The sequence below is a fragment of the Mesoplodon mirus genome (genome assembly GCF_964341445.2).
Source record: "Mesoplodon mirus genome assembly, chromosome: 8".
Classification (NCBI taxonomy): Eukaryota; Metazoa; Chordata; class Mammalia; order Artiodactyla; family Ziphiidae; genus Mesoplodon; species Mesoplodon mirus.
Window position 1 is genome coordinate 9543761 of NC_138984.1, and position 19317 is coordinate 9563077.

A 19317-nucleotide genomic window follows, 5' to 3' on the forward strand; every position below is an offset into this window, starting at 1 on the left:
CCACACACAAGGGGTCTCGGTAATTTTCAGGAGTATAAAATTACCCTTAAAACCAAAACTGACTGATCTGTATGAGGTGGTTTCTCTTCACATGTCAGAGGAAATTAATGGCAGTGGCTTTTTGTTGTCATTTGGCCTAAGGTCCTTTTAGGAACATCCCAGAAGTCCAGTGGTATTCATGATGATTTGTTTGAGCATGCTGAAATGATCCATGTGCTTAGACCTGTCAGCCTCAGTGTTGATAGAGCATCCAACGACTTGTGTCAGTTTTTCCTATTTTTGGTGGTTGTTATTAGGGTATACTGTTTGAACTATATCATTCTTTAAAGACAAATCTAGAAGTAGCTGAAGATTCTTTTGTTTTCATAGTTACTTTCCCTTCATTTTCTTCTTCCTTCCACATTATTTCAACACAAAAATGTTAAGCCTGCCCTAACTGGAACTGATAGTATTTAGTTTGAAAACTTTAAAGATGGTGTCCCTTTGAATTGTGAATGTCTTGCAGTGTATTTTTGGACAGACTTTTAATTATGGTCAAGGGAGTTAGGCAGTGATAGTTTTGCAGTTCATTAGCCACAGCCTTAAATAATAGAGAAAACAGACCTTGTCAGGATTATTGTGTATCCCTTTGAAAGGTTTATGCCCTCCCAGAAGATCATTGATGCTTAATTGGGAAAAAAATTTTTTGATGTTCATATGAATTCCACATTCATTGACAGTTTCCAAACATATATCATTTCTAAGCATTTCAGTACTTACTGGAAAATATCCAAAGAATACAAACAATAAACTGAAAAGGTCTCAGAAGGGAAAGGACTTGAAAGTAACCTCAGGTATAAGTTTATAAGCATTAATGGAGTTGATCATGGTTGCAAGAAAGAGGGTGTCCAGGAAAATTTGAAACACATTTGTAGACTTTATTTTTGAGCGTCTTACTCGGTTTATTGACAACTTATTTATTGTGGTAGTTGAGCCTTAGCATTTTTCAAATGTTTGGGCGATGGAATTGGCCCTTAAAAGTAGAAGTACTCTAAAGCACTGTGATAGCAGCATCTGCACATGAAATGAGAGGAGGTGAAAAGGCCAGTCTTTTGCTGTTTTTAGAAAATATTTCATTCTTTTCATTCCCTTTTGTTAGATGCATTGTTCTGTTTGTCTTTATTTCCTTGCCCTTTTCACTGTTACTTGGATTCCATTTATTCTGATGGAGGTATTTAGAGGTATATAACATTTCCTTTGATGCCTGGGCGTCATTGTTTGCCAGGTTTTTATTATTGCAGAAGGCTTTCTGCTTACTAGACATACATATTTTTGAAAGCATGTACGTTAAAGGTAGCAGTTCATATTAGTCTTATGGATATTAATTTTTGTTTCAGCTGTTAAATACCAATCAACTTCTCATTTAAAAAGATAAAACTTAAAAGACAAAAATATAAATAACTGTGACATTACTTTATGGCAGAGTAAATCCAGCTAATTTAATTACGTCTTGAATAATCAGCAGCCTGTCTTAACACTGGTATAGACCTAGCCTTTTTTTTTTTTTGTGGTACACGGGCTTCTCACTGTTGGGGCCTCTCCCGTTGCGGAGCACAGGCTCCGGACGCGCAGGCTCAGCGGCCATGGCTCACGGGCCCAGCCGCTCCGCGGCATGTGGGATCTTCCCGGACCGGGACATGAACCCGTGTCCCCTGCATCGGCAGGCGGACTCTCAACCACTGAGCCACCAGGGAAGTCCTAGACCTAGCCTTTAATTAGGATCCAAAGAAGAAAAGCAGCCAGCATGTAAAGTCACACTTAACACCTAGTAATAATATTAAGTGTTTAAAAATAATGATTTTTTTTTTCCATGTGAAGGTTCTAAGGCCCAGCAGCTTCTGCAAGGACTACAAGCAAGCGACGAAAGCCAGCAACTCCAGGCAGTTATTGAGATGTGTCAATTATTGGTCATGGGAAATGAGGAGACACTGGGAGGGTTTCCTGTCAAGAGTGTTGTTCCAGCTTTGGTAAGAGAGTTTTCCCCTCGTTTTATCCCAGTCATCCTCTGAATGCTGCCCGTTTTTTGTTTTTTTTTTTTTTTTTTTTTTTTTTACTAAATAACATGATTATTGTCGTTAAGAATTTTAAAATAGGATAGAACTAAGAGATAGTAGAGTGTGGCTTAGTGCTTTTATTTCATGCTTTATAGAGATTGTGCGTGACTGCTAATGAGTAAAATTTCTAAATCATTTCTTTTTTTTTATAAATTTATTTTTTATTTTAATTTTATTTTTGGCTGCGTTGGGTCTTCGTTGCTGTGCGCAGGCTTTCTCTAGTTGCGGTGAGCGGGGGCTGCTCTTTGTTGCAGTGCACGGGCTTCTCCTTGCGGTGGCTTCTCCTGTTGCAGAGCATGGGCTCGAGGCGCGCAGGCTTCAGTAGTTGTGGCACACGGGCTCAGTAGTTGTGGCACACGGGCTCAGTTGCTCCGCAGCATGTGGGATCTTCCCGGACCAGTACTTGAACCTGTGTCCCCTGCATTGGCAGGCGGATTCTTAACCACTGTGCCACCAGGGAGCCCTAAACCATTTCTTGATGAATAGTTATGCTATCTTTGATACTTGAATGGCTACGTGGTTTTAAATTTTAAGTTGTTGGCCCTATCAGGTGATACCTTGACGTACTATGCAAAACTTAGATGCTTTTTTCTTTTAAACTGGTGATTCACAGGACAATAACAAGCAGCTCACTTGTGGGTTCTCTTTGTGGGCCATCAAGGTTTCATGCTTGATAGCAGTGTGCATGGCAGAGCAGTCAAGCCAGAACACCACATGGATCCTCCAGCTAAAAAAAAAGGTTTTATGTTAAGCAAAAACAAAAGAAACAAGACAGTACTCAACAATAGAAAAACAGTTTTTAAAATCTTTTAATGATTTTTCAACACAGTTGTGAGTTGATATTTAGAATTTATTAATATCTTAATCGCTTAAGCTTTTTAATGTGAGAACAACAGGAAGAGAAATTGCCATTACTAAATGTAGGCCCTTGAGCATAATACATCTTTCAAGAGCGGCTTGGTAATTTTCTCAATGCCAGATTAAAGAAAGTGGCTATAATTTAAGATTAAAATTAAGTCTGAATGAAATAGTAACAAAAGACTAACGTAAGCATGAATACACATTCATAGTGTATTTTACCTTGGAAGCTAAATAACATTCAAGTCTTTGTTTACACATCTAGTAAAGTTGACAAAAATGAAACTGTGATTGGAGTATCAGATTGTCTCATTTGATCACATTATCACATTATGGAGAGAGCTGAGTGAAGACCAGTCAAATACAAGATGACATAGTCTTTATTCGGCCTGTTCTTATTTGTTGGATGGCTCTGCTCTGGCAGGAAGTGATAAAGGATAGAGCAGTCTCTTTACCTTGTGCCATGCAGACCTCCTGGTAACAAAGGCTAGCTCTCAAGTCTTACCAGTTCCACTCTACAGGTTTGCATATTAATTTTTTAATGTTTCATGAAAGCAGTATTAGCCTTTGTACTCCGACATTTACCTATGTTTATATTCATGCTCAAATTATTGATTTCTTCAATAGCTGGCTTTTATGACCTGATTTAAACTTCCTTGTTTGTTTTTGTTCATTTAAAAATAAATAGTAACAAAGGACTAGGTTTACCATGTACTTATCTTTGTTAAACTGCAGTTTTTATTGGTTAACTATAGAAGTTGTTAAATCTAGGCAGAAACATTAGCATAATCCAATTTTCTTAATTTGCTGGTGGTATTGATTAGATTTAAGTACTTGGCAGACCTGCACAAGTCAGCTCATGCTGTTAATAATGAATTGTCCAGATTTATCTTTCATCACAGTTGAATATTATAAATATATATCCATCAATCACCATACACCTGTGTGACCATAAACAGTCATTTTTGGTGAAGAATCTGTTTACAGCAGTTCTTCCCAAATGTGGTATTACAAGGTTCATTCCACCTTAAAGAATTGGAGAACTTATTACTCTTTCTGTTATCATAACAACCACTTTAAGTTAGAGTAGGTGTTTTATAAGTGACTGATTTGTAGGTGATTTGAGACAGAGTGTGCACGCTTGTGCATGTGTGTGTGTGTTTATGTTGTGTGTTTAACAAAAACAGTTATCAGGATCTCTGGTATATAGATATATTTTACCAAGCATAATTCAGAGCTGAGAAGACATTCATATGAAATGAATATTGCATTAGGATATCTGACGTACATTTAATTGAAAGGTACTTTACAGCTTAAATTCAATGCATTTAAAATTTCCATTGAACTAGAAGACAGTGAATGATTGTCTCTTTCCCCAGGTAGGAAATTTCTTTGGTAGCTTTGGCTGCTTCAGGAAGATGGAGTGTATATCTGTAGTAGTTTTGCATCCCCTCCTTTGAAAAACATGGTTAAAATCTGCTTAAGTCTTTCCCACAAGAAAAACTAAAATAAAATCAGATGTTTAGACTAACTCATGCATTTGTAAAATAATTATATTACTTTGAGTTTTAATTAGCACATAATTCATTTTTGATGTGATCAGTATCGTGTTTAAATCCTATACTACTCTGTACTTTACAGCTGAGTTAAATGGTGCTTCGCTCAACTTTTAGAGAAGCTAATTTACAAGAGTTGAAGCTATGATATTGAATCTGTACTGATAGTTGTTAATTTAACAAATGTCAGTGCATTGCTGGTCTGTTTACTTAAGTATAGTACTTATTGACACCTGTTAAGCCCTCAGTGACATGTTAATGGGCTTCTGAATGGGGGAATAGAGGCACCAGGAGGGTTGGCTTTAAGCAGCAGGAAGGCTGTGCGTTTGACCTGGATCATTGGTGATGATTATCCCAAGTCAGTGCTTCAGTGTATGTGTCATGCCCCCCTAAGCATAATCATTTCTTGTGTATGCATGCTAGGTTTTAACTTGATATTATTTTTGTATGGTAAAATTCTTGGATCATACAGTTCTATTTCAGTTGAAGTAGAAGAAATACTTCTAGGACTTCTAAGAATATAGCTTCTAATACTTTGTTATAATCTTTTTAAACAGATAACATTACTGCAGATGGAGCATAATTTTGATATTGTAAGTATGTACTATGTTTTTAAAAACCATTCCAAATTTAAACTTTGAGTCTTTATTGAGTAAAAATGACTTCTTTTCTAGATGAACCATGCTTGTCGAGCCTTAACATACATGATGGAAGCACTTCCTCGATCATCCGCTGTTGTAGTAGATGCAATTCCTGTCTTTTTAGAAAAGGTAATCCTACTTTTGCCCAACTTGTTCGAAAGCAGGCACAGGGGAATCAAGTTGAGAACTCTTGACTGTTGAATTCTAAAGTAGTATATCAAATTGTGAGGCCACATTAAAAGACATTTTTTAGCATCCATTATCTAACTAAAGTATATTTTTTAGCCAAGGTTCCAGAAAAATGTTTTGTGTCTAGCAGAGCGGCAGTTTAAAGTTGATGCTAATAAAGCATTTGTAAAAATCAACCCAGTATTATAATTTTTTAATAATAGGAATTACTGCCTTAGTATAAAATCTTTCAGAGAAGAACTTAAAGCACTTGATTAAAAATAATCTCATTATTTCTAGAAAACATCCCAGTGAGGTTGATAGCTATTTATACCCTCATTTTACAGCTGAGAAGGCTGAGACAGACAAATTGCCTTGCTCAAGGTCATAGCACAGTAAAATTTGCCTTATCTGATAACTTTGGAATATGGTATAAAGTTTAAAACTTGATTTTTAAAATTTGTTGTATAAACCAACCCATTTATTTTAAATACAAAGATTTAAAGTTATATCATTGAATTTAGTTTATTCTCTATGTAAAACATATTTTTCAATATCTTTAAAGTAGTTGGAAGGAAAAGAAAAGTATTGCCAGTATGTTTGGCTGAAGCGCATAAATCGCTGGTTTCCTATGGTGGGTTTCAGGTTAGCGGCAGTATAGATGGATGGAAATTAGAGAAAGTGTTGTTTCTTCATGTCAAAGATGAGCAACGAGTAAAAACCTGAATGATAACCTTAAGTTTCCTGTTTATATGTTCCCAGCTGCAAGTTATTCAGTGTATTGATGTGGCAGAGCAGGCCTTGACAGCCTTGGAGATGTTATCACGTAGACACAGTAAAGCCATTCTACAGGCGGTAAGTGTTGTTACTGAAGGACTGTATTTCGTTTAATGTTGGATTTTAGATCCACATTTGTATCAGTTCCTACATTGCCGTCTCTATAAGGTACGCATGCTGTTTACAAGTGACGTGCTAGACTTTTAGTAGGCTTTTTTTTTTAATTGCTGATAAAAGGGTATTTCTTGGCTTTAACAGTTTCCTATATTTTAGGGTGGTTTGGCAGACTGCTTGCTGTATCTAGAGTTCTTCAGCATAAATGCCCAACGGAATGCACTAGCAATTGCAGCCAATTGCTGCCAGAGTATCACGCCAGATGAATTTCATTTTGTGGCAGATTCCCTCCCACTGCTAACCCAAAGGCTAACCCACCAGGTAAAACATAAACCTATTTTATGTATCATAAAACATTTTTATTACATTTTTTTAAATGCTAATTTCAACTAGAGCCTTACATCTTCCAACTGGATATGTAACTTGGAAATGTTCTGATCTGTTTTTTCCTGTTACCTAGTCATGTACTGTATATTAGGTTATTTTATGAAATTTCAGTGGATTTACCCAAATGAACAGTACTTCTTCGTTTATGATATCGTCAACCATTTTGACTTTAGGGGTAAATTTATCATTTCAGCAAACACTGAGTGTTTCCTATGTAATATGATCAGAATTTCCTTTTAGAAAGATCACCGTTTCCTGAAAGGTATTGGGTTAGGGAGGCAAGACTAGGAGGGTATGGGTTAAGATCAGAAGAGAGATGAGACTAGGTATGTGCCAGATAGAAATGAAATAAGAAATGCAGACTGCAGCTGTCTGGGGTTGGAGAAGAACAGGAGCAATTAGGAGACGGAATCAGTGGGCCTGGTGTTGCGGTATGAGAAGTAGAGCTTATAGAGCCCCTGGTGGAGGACAGTTCGTGAGTTAAGCTTCGAGATTTTAGGGAAATGGAATTTTCTTGTAATGTTTCAAAGTGTTGTTATTGCTAAGGAGCTTTTTAGAGATCTGACTTTAAGTCACCTTTACAAAGTGTGCTTAAAATCTTCTTGGGGAAAATTAGGTACATAAAATATACAGGCATACCTCAGAGATACTGTGGGTTCAGTTCTGACCACTGCAGTAAAGCGAAATATCACAATAAAGCGAGTCACAAGAGGTTTTTGGTTTCCCAGTGCGTATGAAAGTTCTTTTTACACTATAATATAGTCGCCCCAACCCCCAGGCGACAGACCGGTAGCGGTGGCCTCTGGCAAGCGTCATCTGTATTTACAGCCGCTCCCCATCGCTCTCAGTACCACCTGAGCTCCACCTCCTGTCAGATCAGTGGTGGCATTAGATTCTCATAGGACCATGAACTGTACTGTGAACTGTGCATGCGAGGGATCTAGATCATGAGCTCCTTATGAGAATTCAATGCCTGATGACCTGAGGTGGAGCTGAGTCGGTCCCATCACCCCCAGATGGAACCATATAGTTGCAGGAAAACAAGCTCAGGGCTCCCATTGATTCTGCATTATGGTGAGTTGTATCATGATTTCATTATATATGACAGTGTAATAATAATAGAAAGAAATAAAGTGCACAGTAAGTGTAATAAGCTTGAATCATCCCGAAACACGCCCCCCCCCAAATCTGTGGAAAAATTGTCTTCCATGAAACTGGTCCCTGGTGCCAAAAAGGTTGGGGACTGCTGATGTAGTCTATTAAGTGCGCAATAGCATTGTGTCTAAAAAAAAAAAAACAATGTACATACCTCAATTAAGCAATCCTTCATTGTTAAAAAATGCTAACTATCATCTGATCCTTCAGGGACTCGTAATCTTTTTGCTGGTGGAGCGGGGGAAGGTTTAAAATGTTGGGAGAATTACCACAATGTAATACAGAGCCAGGAAGTGAGGGAGTGCTGTTGGACAAATAGCGCCAACAGACTTGCTGGGTGCAGGGCTTCCACAAACCTTCAGTTTGTCCAAAATGCAGTATCTGTGAAGTGCGCTAAAGTGAAGCACAATAAAGTGAGGTAAACCTATATTAAATAAGGTGTTTACATAAGACAGTAAAATAATATTGATTATTGAATCACTGGAGGATTTTGCTTCTAAGATGATCAAGACAGAAGTAGTGCCATTCATTTTTTATTTATTTTAAAAAAACTTCGCAGGCTGAGAAAACCTTCACCTTATGGGGGCTGGAAATGTTCTCTAGTTAGGTGTGAGTTCACCTTAGTTTGGAAGTATGGCCCGAGAATCAGAGAAGTTAAATAGTGGGCCCTATTATTGTAGCATTCTTTCTAGACCTAAATCGTGACAGCGAAGGTGTAGGACTTCTATAATACCAGAATTACTTTCATTTTTACACAGCTAAGCCTAGTTTTTACATCTGAAGCCCATTTATCAATTAGAAAAAACCGAAGTCTATCAAAATATGCCCTTAAATTGTTCTTTCTGTTCTTATGAGAGTTATTCCAAATGTTTTCTCATTAAGATCAGTCTAATAGTATTCAGATTGTGTTCATAATGATAGAGCTAATCTATATCAAGTTTTTCTTATTATCAGTAAACCTCTGGCTCACACACATACTTAACTATGTACAACTTTTTAGTGAATGCATGTTTTAAGCATTTCTACTTGTAAGGGTTTTTAGAATGGTAGGATGTCTATTGTTTCTTTATTATAGTTTTTGTTTAGGTATTGACATTATAGAAGTACAAAAGTTGTTCCCTTTCACTGTATTTGGAGGAGAGAGGGTCTATCAGTATGATTCCCTTTGCTTTGAAATCATGACATTACTGATTGTTTGCTTATTAGGGTCACAGCGTGTTCAAAGCTCATATCTAATTAAGCAAGTCTTGAAGAATTTGGGGTTAGGAAGAAGATAAGGGAGTGACGTACGACAGTGACAATGTTTTCTATTAACAAACTTTATTTTCCTTTATTAAAAAGGACAAAAAGTCAGTAGAAAGCACTTGCCTTTGTTTTGCACGTCTAGTGGACAACTTTCAACATGAGGAGGTAAGCGTTTAGTCTTTGTTGGTATTTTCATGAAGTCGTTAAATTGCTGCCTCACGAAGTAACAGTTTTTTCTTTCTTGTGTTTGTGAAGAATTTACTCCAGCAGGTTGCCTCCAAAGATCTGCTAACAAATGTTCAACAACTATTGGTTGTAACTCCACCAATTCTAAGTTCTGGGATGTTTATAATGGTGGTTCGCATGTTTTCTTTGATGTGTTCCAACTGCCCAACTTTAGCTGTTCAACTTATGAAGCAAAGTAAGTGCTATTTTATTATTCTGTTTTATACAGGAAAAACAGCTTGTGTTTGTGTGTGGGGGGGAGTTTAATCTCTGTTAATAAGTAAAGTCAACATAAGCAAGTAGAAATGGCTAATATCACAGGCACTGGATAGTAAAGGAAGAAAAATGTTAAGATGTAATAAATTTGTGTTGTGACAATATAGTAATGCTGCCTACATACAATTTTTAAAGTATATAATATATTAAAATGTTACCCTTGGTGTAGGGCTAAAGACCCAAAGTCATTGCCTTCTGTACAATATCAATTAAGTAATGATGCTTCATGAGGAGAATTCTGAGTTTTATGTTACCAGTAACTGCTTCTCTTTTGCTTATAGGTAGTCCTTTTTTCCCACATTAGATTTTCCAGCAGTTTATGATCCCAGAATGCTTTCTTCCCTCAGAGTGTTGGAACTTATTTACACAGATGAATGTCTCTGATCTTCGCTACTTTAATATTTCTAAGCTTTTCCCAGACTTACATGTGCAGGGTATCAAGTTTTATCACACTGCTATTGCAATTGCCCGTTACTCTCTTAAACCTTAGATTTCACAAGTTAATGTCAGAAGATATCCGTATGTTGTGATTATTGCTGGTAGAGCGTTGATCACTTTTTTATGAAGCACCTATCATTGTGGCTAATTTCATGTCCATAATTCTAATCTCTGAGGGCGTTACCTTGGGAGTCAGTGATGGCACTCACTGACAAAACAGTCTTTGTCCCACCACTTCAAACAGAATATTAAGTGGTATAAGAGGATTTTTTTGGGGGGGGATGGGGGTGACTCCGTTTTATATTTCGCATTACTTGTGAATTTTAGCACATGGCACAGAATTTTGTAGAAAAATAGTGTTGCTGAGGTGCTTTATTGAAGAGATTCCTCTTACAGCATTGAGTCATTCCTGAACTTAGTATCCCAGAGAACACTGTTTTGCTTATGCCATGAACAAAGTCCTCTCTGCCTAGATAAGCTTGGGAAAGGTTTAACTCTTTTTGTGTAGTCATAATGTACTTTGCTTATTAAAATCCCTAGGGCCCCCTCGAATTTTTCCCATTTCTTGAAGTTTGCCCACAGGATTATCTCTTGTTACCGTGTGGTGTGGCACAGCATTTTCCTATATCCTGGTTTGGGAAATTCCTGCCTGACTTTTGTTTGTTTTAACATTTTGGAATTTTTTCTTTAGCATGATGAATGTTTTCACCTCTTCTGCATACTTTAGGAAGCTTGCCACATAATCATCCTACTTCGGTAACACGAACCTCTCTGGTTCTTTCCATTTTGTTGTCATCCTCTGACCTCTTTAAAAAAGAAGTTAATAATGTACCATGGCCATCTATTCATATTTCTTAAGAAAGTTGGCAAAATGACTTTTTCAAGAACTTTTTAAAAATTTTAATCACTGTTTGTGAAATTTCAGTGAGTCAGAGATTTATCCACACCCCTCTGCCCAAATTAATGGTGAATACTTTCCTTGACAACAGAACTTACTGATTACTGGCAGAACATTTCAATGAAATGTTTATGTATATTTTGCATATGTGTAGTATTTTATAGATACCAACAGAGACACAGACCTGTCTTTAGGTTGTAGCTGTTAGAATGACCAAAACCTTTGGAGCCTGGGGGCTTCCTCCACTCACTGTCAGTGTCAGTACACTAAACTAGTTTTCATGCAAATTCTTCCATAAACTGATGTCTTCTGGGGATGGAAGCTTGTGTTAGAGGATATTTTAATGATCTTTAAATTTAGTTGGCATGCTTACTGTCATTTAAGGTAAAGGTTTTCCTGATCACAATATGGTAATTTCAGATGCTTTTAACTGCTGTGTTTTATTCTGTTGGTCACATGTTTTCAGTATATTTGAATTGAAGACAAATATACTTGAGTCGAGGATAAAATATGTTTAGTACACTTTTTTGCAAAGCACTGTGCTCCTCAAAGAAAGTAATACAAGATCCCTGAAGTCTCTGCAGTGGACTTGTGATTAGGTGTCTTGCTGGAAGGTTAGGACTCAAACTTAAGTCCTCAGAAAGAAATTGTTTAAATCTTTATAATTTCTTTAAGGTTTTAATGACAACTCATTTGGATTTTTCACTTTTATTTCTGTGGTATATAGCTGTACAAGAAAATATTTCTAATTGTTGCCCCCCTAGGCAGTGATTGCCTTTTAAATATGGCAATACAAGTAGTTTCATAGGGTTTTGCTTTTTGTTGTTGGTTTTACAGACATTGCAGAAACACTGCACTTCCTCCTGTGTGGTGCCTCCAATGGAAGTTGTCAGGAACAGATTGATCTTGTTCCACGAAGTCCTCAAGAACTGTATGAACTGACATCTCTGATCTGGTAAAGATTGGGCCAATAATAACTGTGGTTTATGTGAGGGTATTTTACTTTAGAAACCTGGTATTTACTGACAGCTCAGGAAGCTACTTATTAAAATAATTGCACCTTTCGTTTTCAGTGAACTTATGCCATGTTTACCAAAAGAAGGCATTTTTGCAGTTGATACCATGCTGAAGAAGGGAAATGCACAGAACACAGATGGTGCGATATGGCAGTGGCGTGATGACCGGGGCCTTTGGCATCCCTATAACAGGATTGACAGCCGGATCATCGAGGTAGTAGTTTCATCGTACCGTTTAAATATGTCTTGTCTTGGTGGAGAGCGGGTTTAGGGCTGGAGTGGGGAGGTGGACGTGCGGACGTAAACGTGCTCAATGTTGAATTAACCCAAGATTTTCTCATTTTGTCTCCTGAGAACAAGGTCCTCATTTCTGTTCAGGTCAGAAAACATGGTGTTCTAGTCCTGCTTCTGCTGCTCACTACCTGATTGACTTGGAGCAAGTAATTTAAGATCTTTGTTCCATAGTTTCCTCATTTCTGAAAGGAAACATGGGAGGAGTTAGGCTACATGTTTCTAAAAGTCCCTTCTATCTCCTATCCAGAAGAAATCTCTCAAAAGCAAAGATTACATACAAGTAGCTGCTTCTCAGTATTTTTAAAGAGCAAAAATATGGAAACAATCTAAAGATCTAGCTTTAGATGAATGATTAAGTACATTGTGAAATATACATAGGTTTGTATATAATCCAGACCTTAATGGGATAAACTTTAATGCCTTAAAATATGATATGCTATAAGTGAAAACAAAATGTTCAAAAAAATTATGTGACTGACTCTTGAGAACTCGGCAAAAGAAAAGAGGAATAATGACAAAGGAAAGAAGCACACTAAAATATTTAGTGATTTTTCTGTGAAGGTTTTTATGTGTGATTTTATTCTTTTTTCCATACTTCTTCATATCAAGTTTGCACAGAAATATTTCAAAAATTTCTCAGGTTAGGAAAATATTTGCCCTAGTTTAGGAAGTGTTGGGTCACTGCATTATTTGAGATGTCAAGCATGATTTACTAATGTTTTCATATATAAGTTACTTTAAGTATTAATATATTTTCTAATTTCAACCTGTGTTATTAGAATTTTTTAGGACATGACACTTAAATAGACTTTTTTTTCTTTAAGGTCCTTTCCCCTAGTTAGTTTCTAAAAATGAGTTTGTGAAAAACATGTTACAAGATCGGAAGATCTTATGAAAGTATCTAAATTCAGAGCTAGCTGTTATGTTATGAGGAAGTTAAAGGTGACTGGTCTTTGTGCATCGTTAGCCTTAGTTTATAAGTAGGTTGTGGTCTCTAACGCTAAGCATTTTTCTTTTTAGCATTTTCCCAATAATTGTATTTTCACTGTTAGTTAACTGTCTTATATTTCCTGAGAGTCCTGTCTTCCATTCAACCAAGGAATTCCATAAGAATGAATATTTTATCATTTCTTTAGGCTGTCTAAAATCAAGCAAACAGTGTTAATCATATTATGTCATTTGAGATACATACTTTGTAATACTTGCCACCCCTGGGGATTACTTTCTTTAGTTCCAGTTGTGTCCCTTTCGATCTTAGGGCATCATTTAAATGTAAAGTGTTTTTTGTTTCCTAAGGATAATTTTCTAGGATCATTTTGTTTAAAGGAGGATTTTGATGGGCTGCTAGGAATCCATGCTGTGAATAACATTTTAACCTAAGAATTAGATACTAAGATTTATGGATAACGATTTTTTTTTCTGTCAGCAATGTCTTCAAGGCCTTTTTAACACAAATAGTGTCGTCTTCATGTCAGTGATTCTACATGACTGGATCCTTCATCAGGAATTTACCTGTATTTGTCTCAGGGGACCTGATAGGTCCTGTAATGTATATTTGTGTTTAATTAAAAACGGTTTGTTGAGTGAATGAGTTTTGTCACATCCGCACTGTTAAAACTTGTATATTCAGTTACTTTACCATCTAAAACCTGATGAAACAGATATGCAAGTTAGCATTTATTGAGGGTTCCCACTGTGTCTTAAGTTGATAAATTTCTCCATGTTTATATTCAAGGTTTCTCTCTCTTTGCTCTCAGGCAGCCCATCAGGTCGGTGAGGATGAGATAAGCTTGTCCACTCTGGGACGAGTTTATACTATTGATTTTAATTCTATGCAGCAAATCAATGAGGACACGGGAACAGCACGTGCCATTCAGAGAAAACCTAACCCCTTGGCCAATACTAACAGTAGTAAGTATCTTTTGAGTTAAAAGTAGGACTGTATTGTCTGTGAGTAGTATTTGCAATAACAAATCATTGTTTTATGGAGTGTTATTATTAAACTTAAGACAGTTGCATAGTAGTAATTAATTTTTTGTTGTTGCTTTCATCGGCAAATGAGCCAATATTAACTGGCATCTTCCCCAAGATTTTCCTACTTCTGTGATTTGCAGTGTCCTGGACTCTAGTCAGAATTGTCCTGTGCATCCCTTTCCCCACCACCACCTTCCAGTTTTATTGAGAGATAATTGACACACAGCACTGTATAAGTTTAAGGTGTACAACATAATGGCTTGACTTATGTCATGAAATGATTATCACATAAGTTGAGTGAACATCCAGCCTTCTCATAGATAGAAATTAAAGAAATAGAAAAAAAATTTTGTGTGTGGTAAGAAACTCTTTAACGTTCATATATAACATCCGCAGTGTTAACTATATTTGTCATGTACGTTACATCCCTAGTACTAATTCACCTTACAACTGGAAAAGCTTATACCTTTTGACTGCCTTCATCCAGTCCACCCCCCGTCGCCCCCCACCCCCACTCCCACCCCAGCAACCACAAATCGGATCTCTTTGAGTTTGGTTTTGAAGTATAATGAACTTGCAACACTATGTTAGCTCCTGTTACACAACATAGTGATTCAGTACTTCTGTACGTTTCTAAAAGATCACCATGATAAGTCTACTTACGCTCTTGTCACCAAAGGTATTATATACAACAGTAAGGGACTGTATTCCCCATGCTGTACATTTCTTACTCGTGACTCATTTATTCTGCAACTGGAAGTTTGTTCCCCTTAATCTCCCTCACTTATTTCTTTTCTCCCCTCACCCCCTCCCCTTTGGCAACCGCCAGTTTGTTCTCTGCAGCCCATGCAGTTTTTTAAATCCGATCCTTTTATCCCTGTTTTACCTTTGGATCCACTCACACCCCATCATATTCGTTCTTTCCAACCTTTTATTTTATACTTTCCCACCAAAATTCTCTTAATTAATGAAGAATAGGTGATGGTGATTTTTTTTTCTTTTCAGGTTTCTGTCATTTGTTCCTTTCCTGAGGGATTTAGTTCATTGCTTTTGCAGGTCTAGGCTAGAGTGCAAGGGTCAGCATACTGTTTCTGAAAAGGACCAGATAGTAAATATTTGCAGGTCATGCAGTCTCTGTATTCAGCACTGCTCTTGTAGCTCCCAAACAGCCATATACAATATGTAAACAAATCTATGTGGTTGTGTTCCGATAAAATTTATTTGCAAAAATAGGTGGTGGGTGGATTGGGCCTTTGGACGATACTTTGCCAACCCCTGTTCTAGCGCTTTTCATCCATTACCTTTCCCCTGCACCGTATTCCCTCTAACCAAAGTGACAGGTCATCTTGTTTTTCCAGTTTCTTGCTACATACTCACTGTCCAGTTTTTCAACTCTGTTTATTTCTTACTAGTGGTTTAGCTGGCTAATACTGAAACATCTCCAATATTTTGTGGAACATATATTAGTAAAAATAAGAGATACAGTGTAGTGGTGCCTTGTGCTTTTCAGCTGGCCAGAATGGTCGGTGGTTTTTTAGCTGGCTAAAATTTGTCTTAATGCCATTTATAGACCCCAGTTGATTGCATTAGATAAGTTAATTTGCTTTATAACCAAAAAGGTTTTATAGCATTTCAGATAATTACATCAGCTTGAATGCTTTATGTTATTTACTTTATTGTGTTTCTGAAATCTGTAACTTTAGGATTATACGTTTTTTTTTATTACAGGTGGATATTCAGAGTTAAAGAAGGATGATGCTCGAGCACAGCTTATGAAAGAGGATCCGGAACTGGCTAAGTCTTTTATTAAGACATTATTTGGTGTTCTTTATGAAGTGTATAGTTCCTCAGCAGGACCTGCAGTCAGACATAAGTGCCTTAGAGCAATTCTTAGGATAATTTATTTCGCGGATGCCGAACTTCTAAAGGATGTCCTGAAAAATCATGCTGTTTCAAGGTGTGTTCATGAAAGTGGTGAAAACGCTTTAGAAATCCAAGTCTCTGCAAGTAACTTCAGAAATCTTTAAAGAAATAGTACAGAAAAAATATGCACAAAACAGTTTATTTGGAGTATTTTGAGCCCTTCGTTGTCTTTCTGTATTCACAAACACCTTTGATAAAGAATAAATTAAATGCAGAAGTTGAGCATTTAAGAAAAATTCTTGTTCTGGTGGATTGGTTTGACACTTAAAATAGTTTGCTCTCAAATTTAAAGTAGGATGGCCAGCAGTAATTATCAAATTCAGACAAATGTTTTATATACAAATGCTTTCTTTTTTTAGTCATATTGCTTCCATGCTATCAAGCCAAGACCTGAAGATAGTAGTTGGAGCACTTCAGATGGCAGAGATCTTAATGCAGAAGTTACCTGATATTTTTAGTGTCTATTTCAGAAGAGAAGGTAATGCCGTTCATGACAGTTAATTCATGGTTAATCTTTTAGTCTAAACACTATTTCAGTAGAAGTATATTTATACTCTATAGAAAAAAAATTAAACTTATTTTTATGTAAGATTTGCATGCTTACAGCTTTAATACATATAGAGTGTCTTTCATAAATCTTTTGTTATAGATTGTGTGAGATTCACTGTCTGTTGATGAACACTTAGTAAGTTTCAATGATTTGAGTGTTTATGGCCCAGAAGCAATCATTGACTTTTCTTTTTATGCTGATAACATACAGTTGCCCATAAAGATTCTTTGAAAAAGCCAGAGGTCACTTTCCCAAGGAATCCTGTTAGTAGATCAGAACAGCTGTAAAAGGGATTATTTTTTTACTTCACTGTGTAGATAATGGAATATTTCAAGGCTTGGAATAATCTTCAGAATGCAATTGGTGTAGTCCTCTAATTTGAGGAATTTCAATGCCAAAATCAGCCTAGGGGACATGGTACTTTTCCATTCTTTTCTTGAAGACCTCAAAGATGAAACTGTATCACTCATTTGGGTGTTTTATTCTTTTTAAACCTGCCAAGATATTAGAAGCTCCTTCTCATCAACAGAAATCTCTTTATGGGTCTTTTTGGTCTATTAGGTTACTTTGGTCTTGTGAGGATGCAGAAAATGATGGTGTTTTCCCCTCACGTAATACTTTATCTTCAGTCTTAGAAACAATCCTGGTTCTTTATGCATATGATCTGTTTTCCATTCTTTTGATCGCCTTTTCTTATGCTTGATTCATTTCTCTTTACATCTTGAGAATGTAACAGACATGCTAGTGTAATAGTATTGAATCAAATGGGAAGAAGTTTTCACCGTTTCTTATTAGCTCTGTTCAAATAGCAGTGAGTTTTCCAAAAAAATCCAGCACTACACATTTATGTGAAGTAGAAGGCAAACTCTCTCCATTTCCCAGAGATGATAACTGTGGTTAACAAATCAGGTTTTCTGTGCTCACATAAATGCCTGGTATGTATTCTTATTTTTAGCCTTAGATGATCTTGTATTTTGCATTCTGTATTTTGTTTTTGGTATTCTGTTTTTGTTGTTGTTTGCTTTTAGGTGCTTTCTGATTTGGAAGCGTATCAGAATCGGTCTTTTTTCCCAACGATTTTTTTAAAAAAACTTTGGTAGCATTAACTATGCCGTCAGGTTGAATTTCCCACCCCCAAATATTTATATAGCATATACATTATGAAGTTTATGGAGGAATGTAGATTGGTTCTACCCCTTTGCATCTGGCTTGTCTCACTGTTCTTTCAGGTTCCACTTAAATGTCACTTACTCCTAAAGATCTAGCCTGCCTTCTAGATTGTTACATCTCCCGATTGTATGCCCCAGCAGCACTGTATTTTCTTTTTCATAAGCAGTTCACTCTTTATTTGTAGTTTCTGGTTAAATGTATCTTTCTCATTAGTTAATAAGTGCCCTGAATCCATTTTCCTTAGCCATGGCCATATCCTTAGTGCCTAGCACACAGTCTGGCATATGATTGCTGCAAATAATACTTGTGGAACGAATGCCTGAAGTTTGAATTCATTCAGACTTTTTTTTTTTTTAATAAAAAGAATCTGATGGAAAGCTCTGAACTCTTCCCCAGAAAAATGTGATTGTGTGAACATGCACTCACATACATTCAGACACACAGATTTGCATATAGTTTACATACCGATATTCAGACACACACCTTTATATTCCCCCCTCCTCTCATGTACATCTTCCCACAGTCCAACCCCAAATATAAACCCTGCCTTATAAGTTACTGTTCATTTCTCCTCATACACCTCCAAGGATGTGAAAATCACCATCCTTCAATAGCTGGTGTTCTCTTTTTTTGGCAGTAGTGTTACTGTGATCTTATCTCATTGTAGTATTTGAAGTTAATGACTGTAGGTCTTTTTCTTCCTTCTGGCTATCAAGCCACAGGTGCACTGCATTTCTGTAATTGCTTATTGTTTTTATAAAGGGTATTTTAAATTTCCAGTAGGAATTTACATGTGACCCTATTACGTATCCTACATTCGGGTTTTTGAGTATTGGCAGACAGTCAGTATAAATATCTTTTCTTTAATTTTGAATTTGCCTACTACTTTTCTTTGGAGTCAAGTTGAAGACTGGCACCTAAAGTTATTTTCCTATTTGCCGGGTACTTTTTATTCATTCCTTGTGAATCTGTGTTAGCATTTAGGGATCTTATAATAATGCTGGGGAGGTGGTCCTGATTAACACATACTCTCTTTAATCTCTGCTCTGTAAAGGTGTAATGCATCAAGTAAAACACTTAGCAGAATCGGAATCATTGTTGACAAGTCCACCAAAGGCATGTACGAATGGGTCAGGATCCTTGGGGTCCACGACGTCTGTCAGCAGTGGAACAGCCACGGCTGCCACTAACGCCTCAGCTGACTTGGGGTCCCCCAGCTTGCAGCACAGCAGAGATGATTCTTTAGATCTGAGCCCTCAAGGGTAAGTCAGAGTTTTGCAATGATTTTTGTGCTCTTTGCCTTTTACTCTGCCCTGGTACCTGAGACTCACACAGGGAAGTAAATGGTAAAATATATGGAGAGTGTACATTTTCTATTTTTCCATGTATATTGTGTTAGATATTTAATGGCAATGGGAAGAAACCTGTTGTATTGAGCCATGTTTAGGAACCACAAGAGATACATGGTGTTTCCATACAAGGGAACTAAGGCTCAGAGAAGCTAAGTGACTGGTATAGTGTCATGTACTTATTTTACAGATGCGGGATTTGAGCCCTCA

At 36.8% G+C, this 19317-nt stretch overlaps 1 protein-coding gene across 17 annotated transcripts in view; it reads left to right on the forward strand.

Annotated features, from left to right (window-relative positions):
- Nucleotides 1–19317, forward strand: part of TRIP12 (thyroid hormone receptor interactor 12) — a 143141-nt gene that overhangs the window by 93089 nt on the left and 30735 nt on the right. For 8 of the 17 annotated variants that reach the window (XM_082631023.1, XM_082631022.1, XM_082631012.1 and 5 more), the window contains 13 exons: nucleotides 1858–2006; nucleotides 5065–5100; nucleotides 5182–5277; nucleotides 6079–6171; nucleotides 6367–6528; nucleotides 9091–9159; nucleotides 9250–9415; nucleotides 11669–11786; nucleotides 11905–12064; nucleotides 13899–14052; nucleotides 15844–16072; nucleotides 16398–16516; nucleotides 18813–19020. In XM_082631023.1, the coding sequence (XP_082487149.1) occupies nucleotides 1858–2006; nucleotides 5065–5100; nucleotides 5182–5277; nucleotides 6079–6171; nucleotides 6367–6528; nucleotides 9091–9159; nucleotides 9250–9415; nucleotides 11669–11786; nucleotides 11905–12064; nucleotides 13899–14052; nucleotides 15844–16072; nucleotides 16398–16516; nucleotides 18813–19020 (1759 nt within the window). The remainder of the gene's footprint in view (nucleotides 1–1857; nucleotides 2007–5064; nucleotides 5101–5181; nucleotides 5278–6078; nucleotides 6172–6366; nucleotides 6529–9090; nucleotides 9160–9249; nucleotides 9416–11668; nucleotides 11787–11904; nucleotides 12065–13898; nucleotides 14053–15843; nucleotides 16073–16397; nucleotides 16517–18812; nucleotides 19021–19317) is intronic. The other 9 variants (XM_082631024.1, XM_082631026.1, XM_082631014.1 and 6 more) reach the window with 3 other exon arrangements.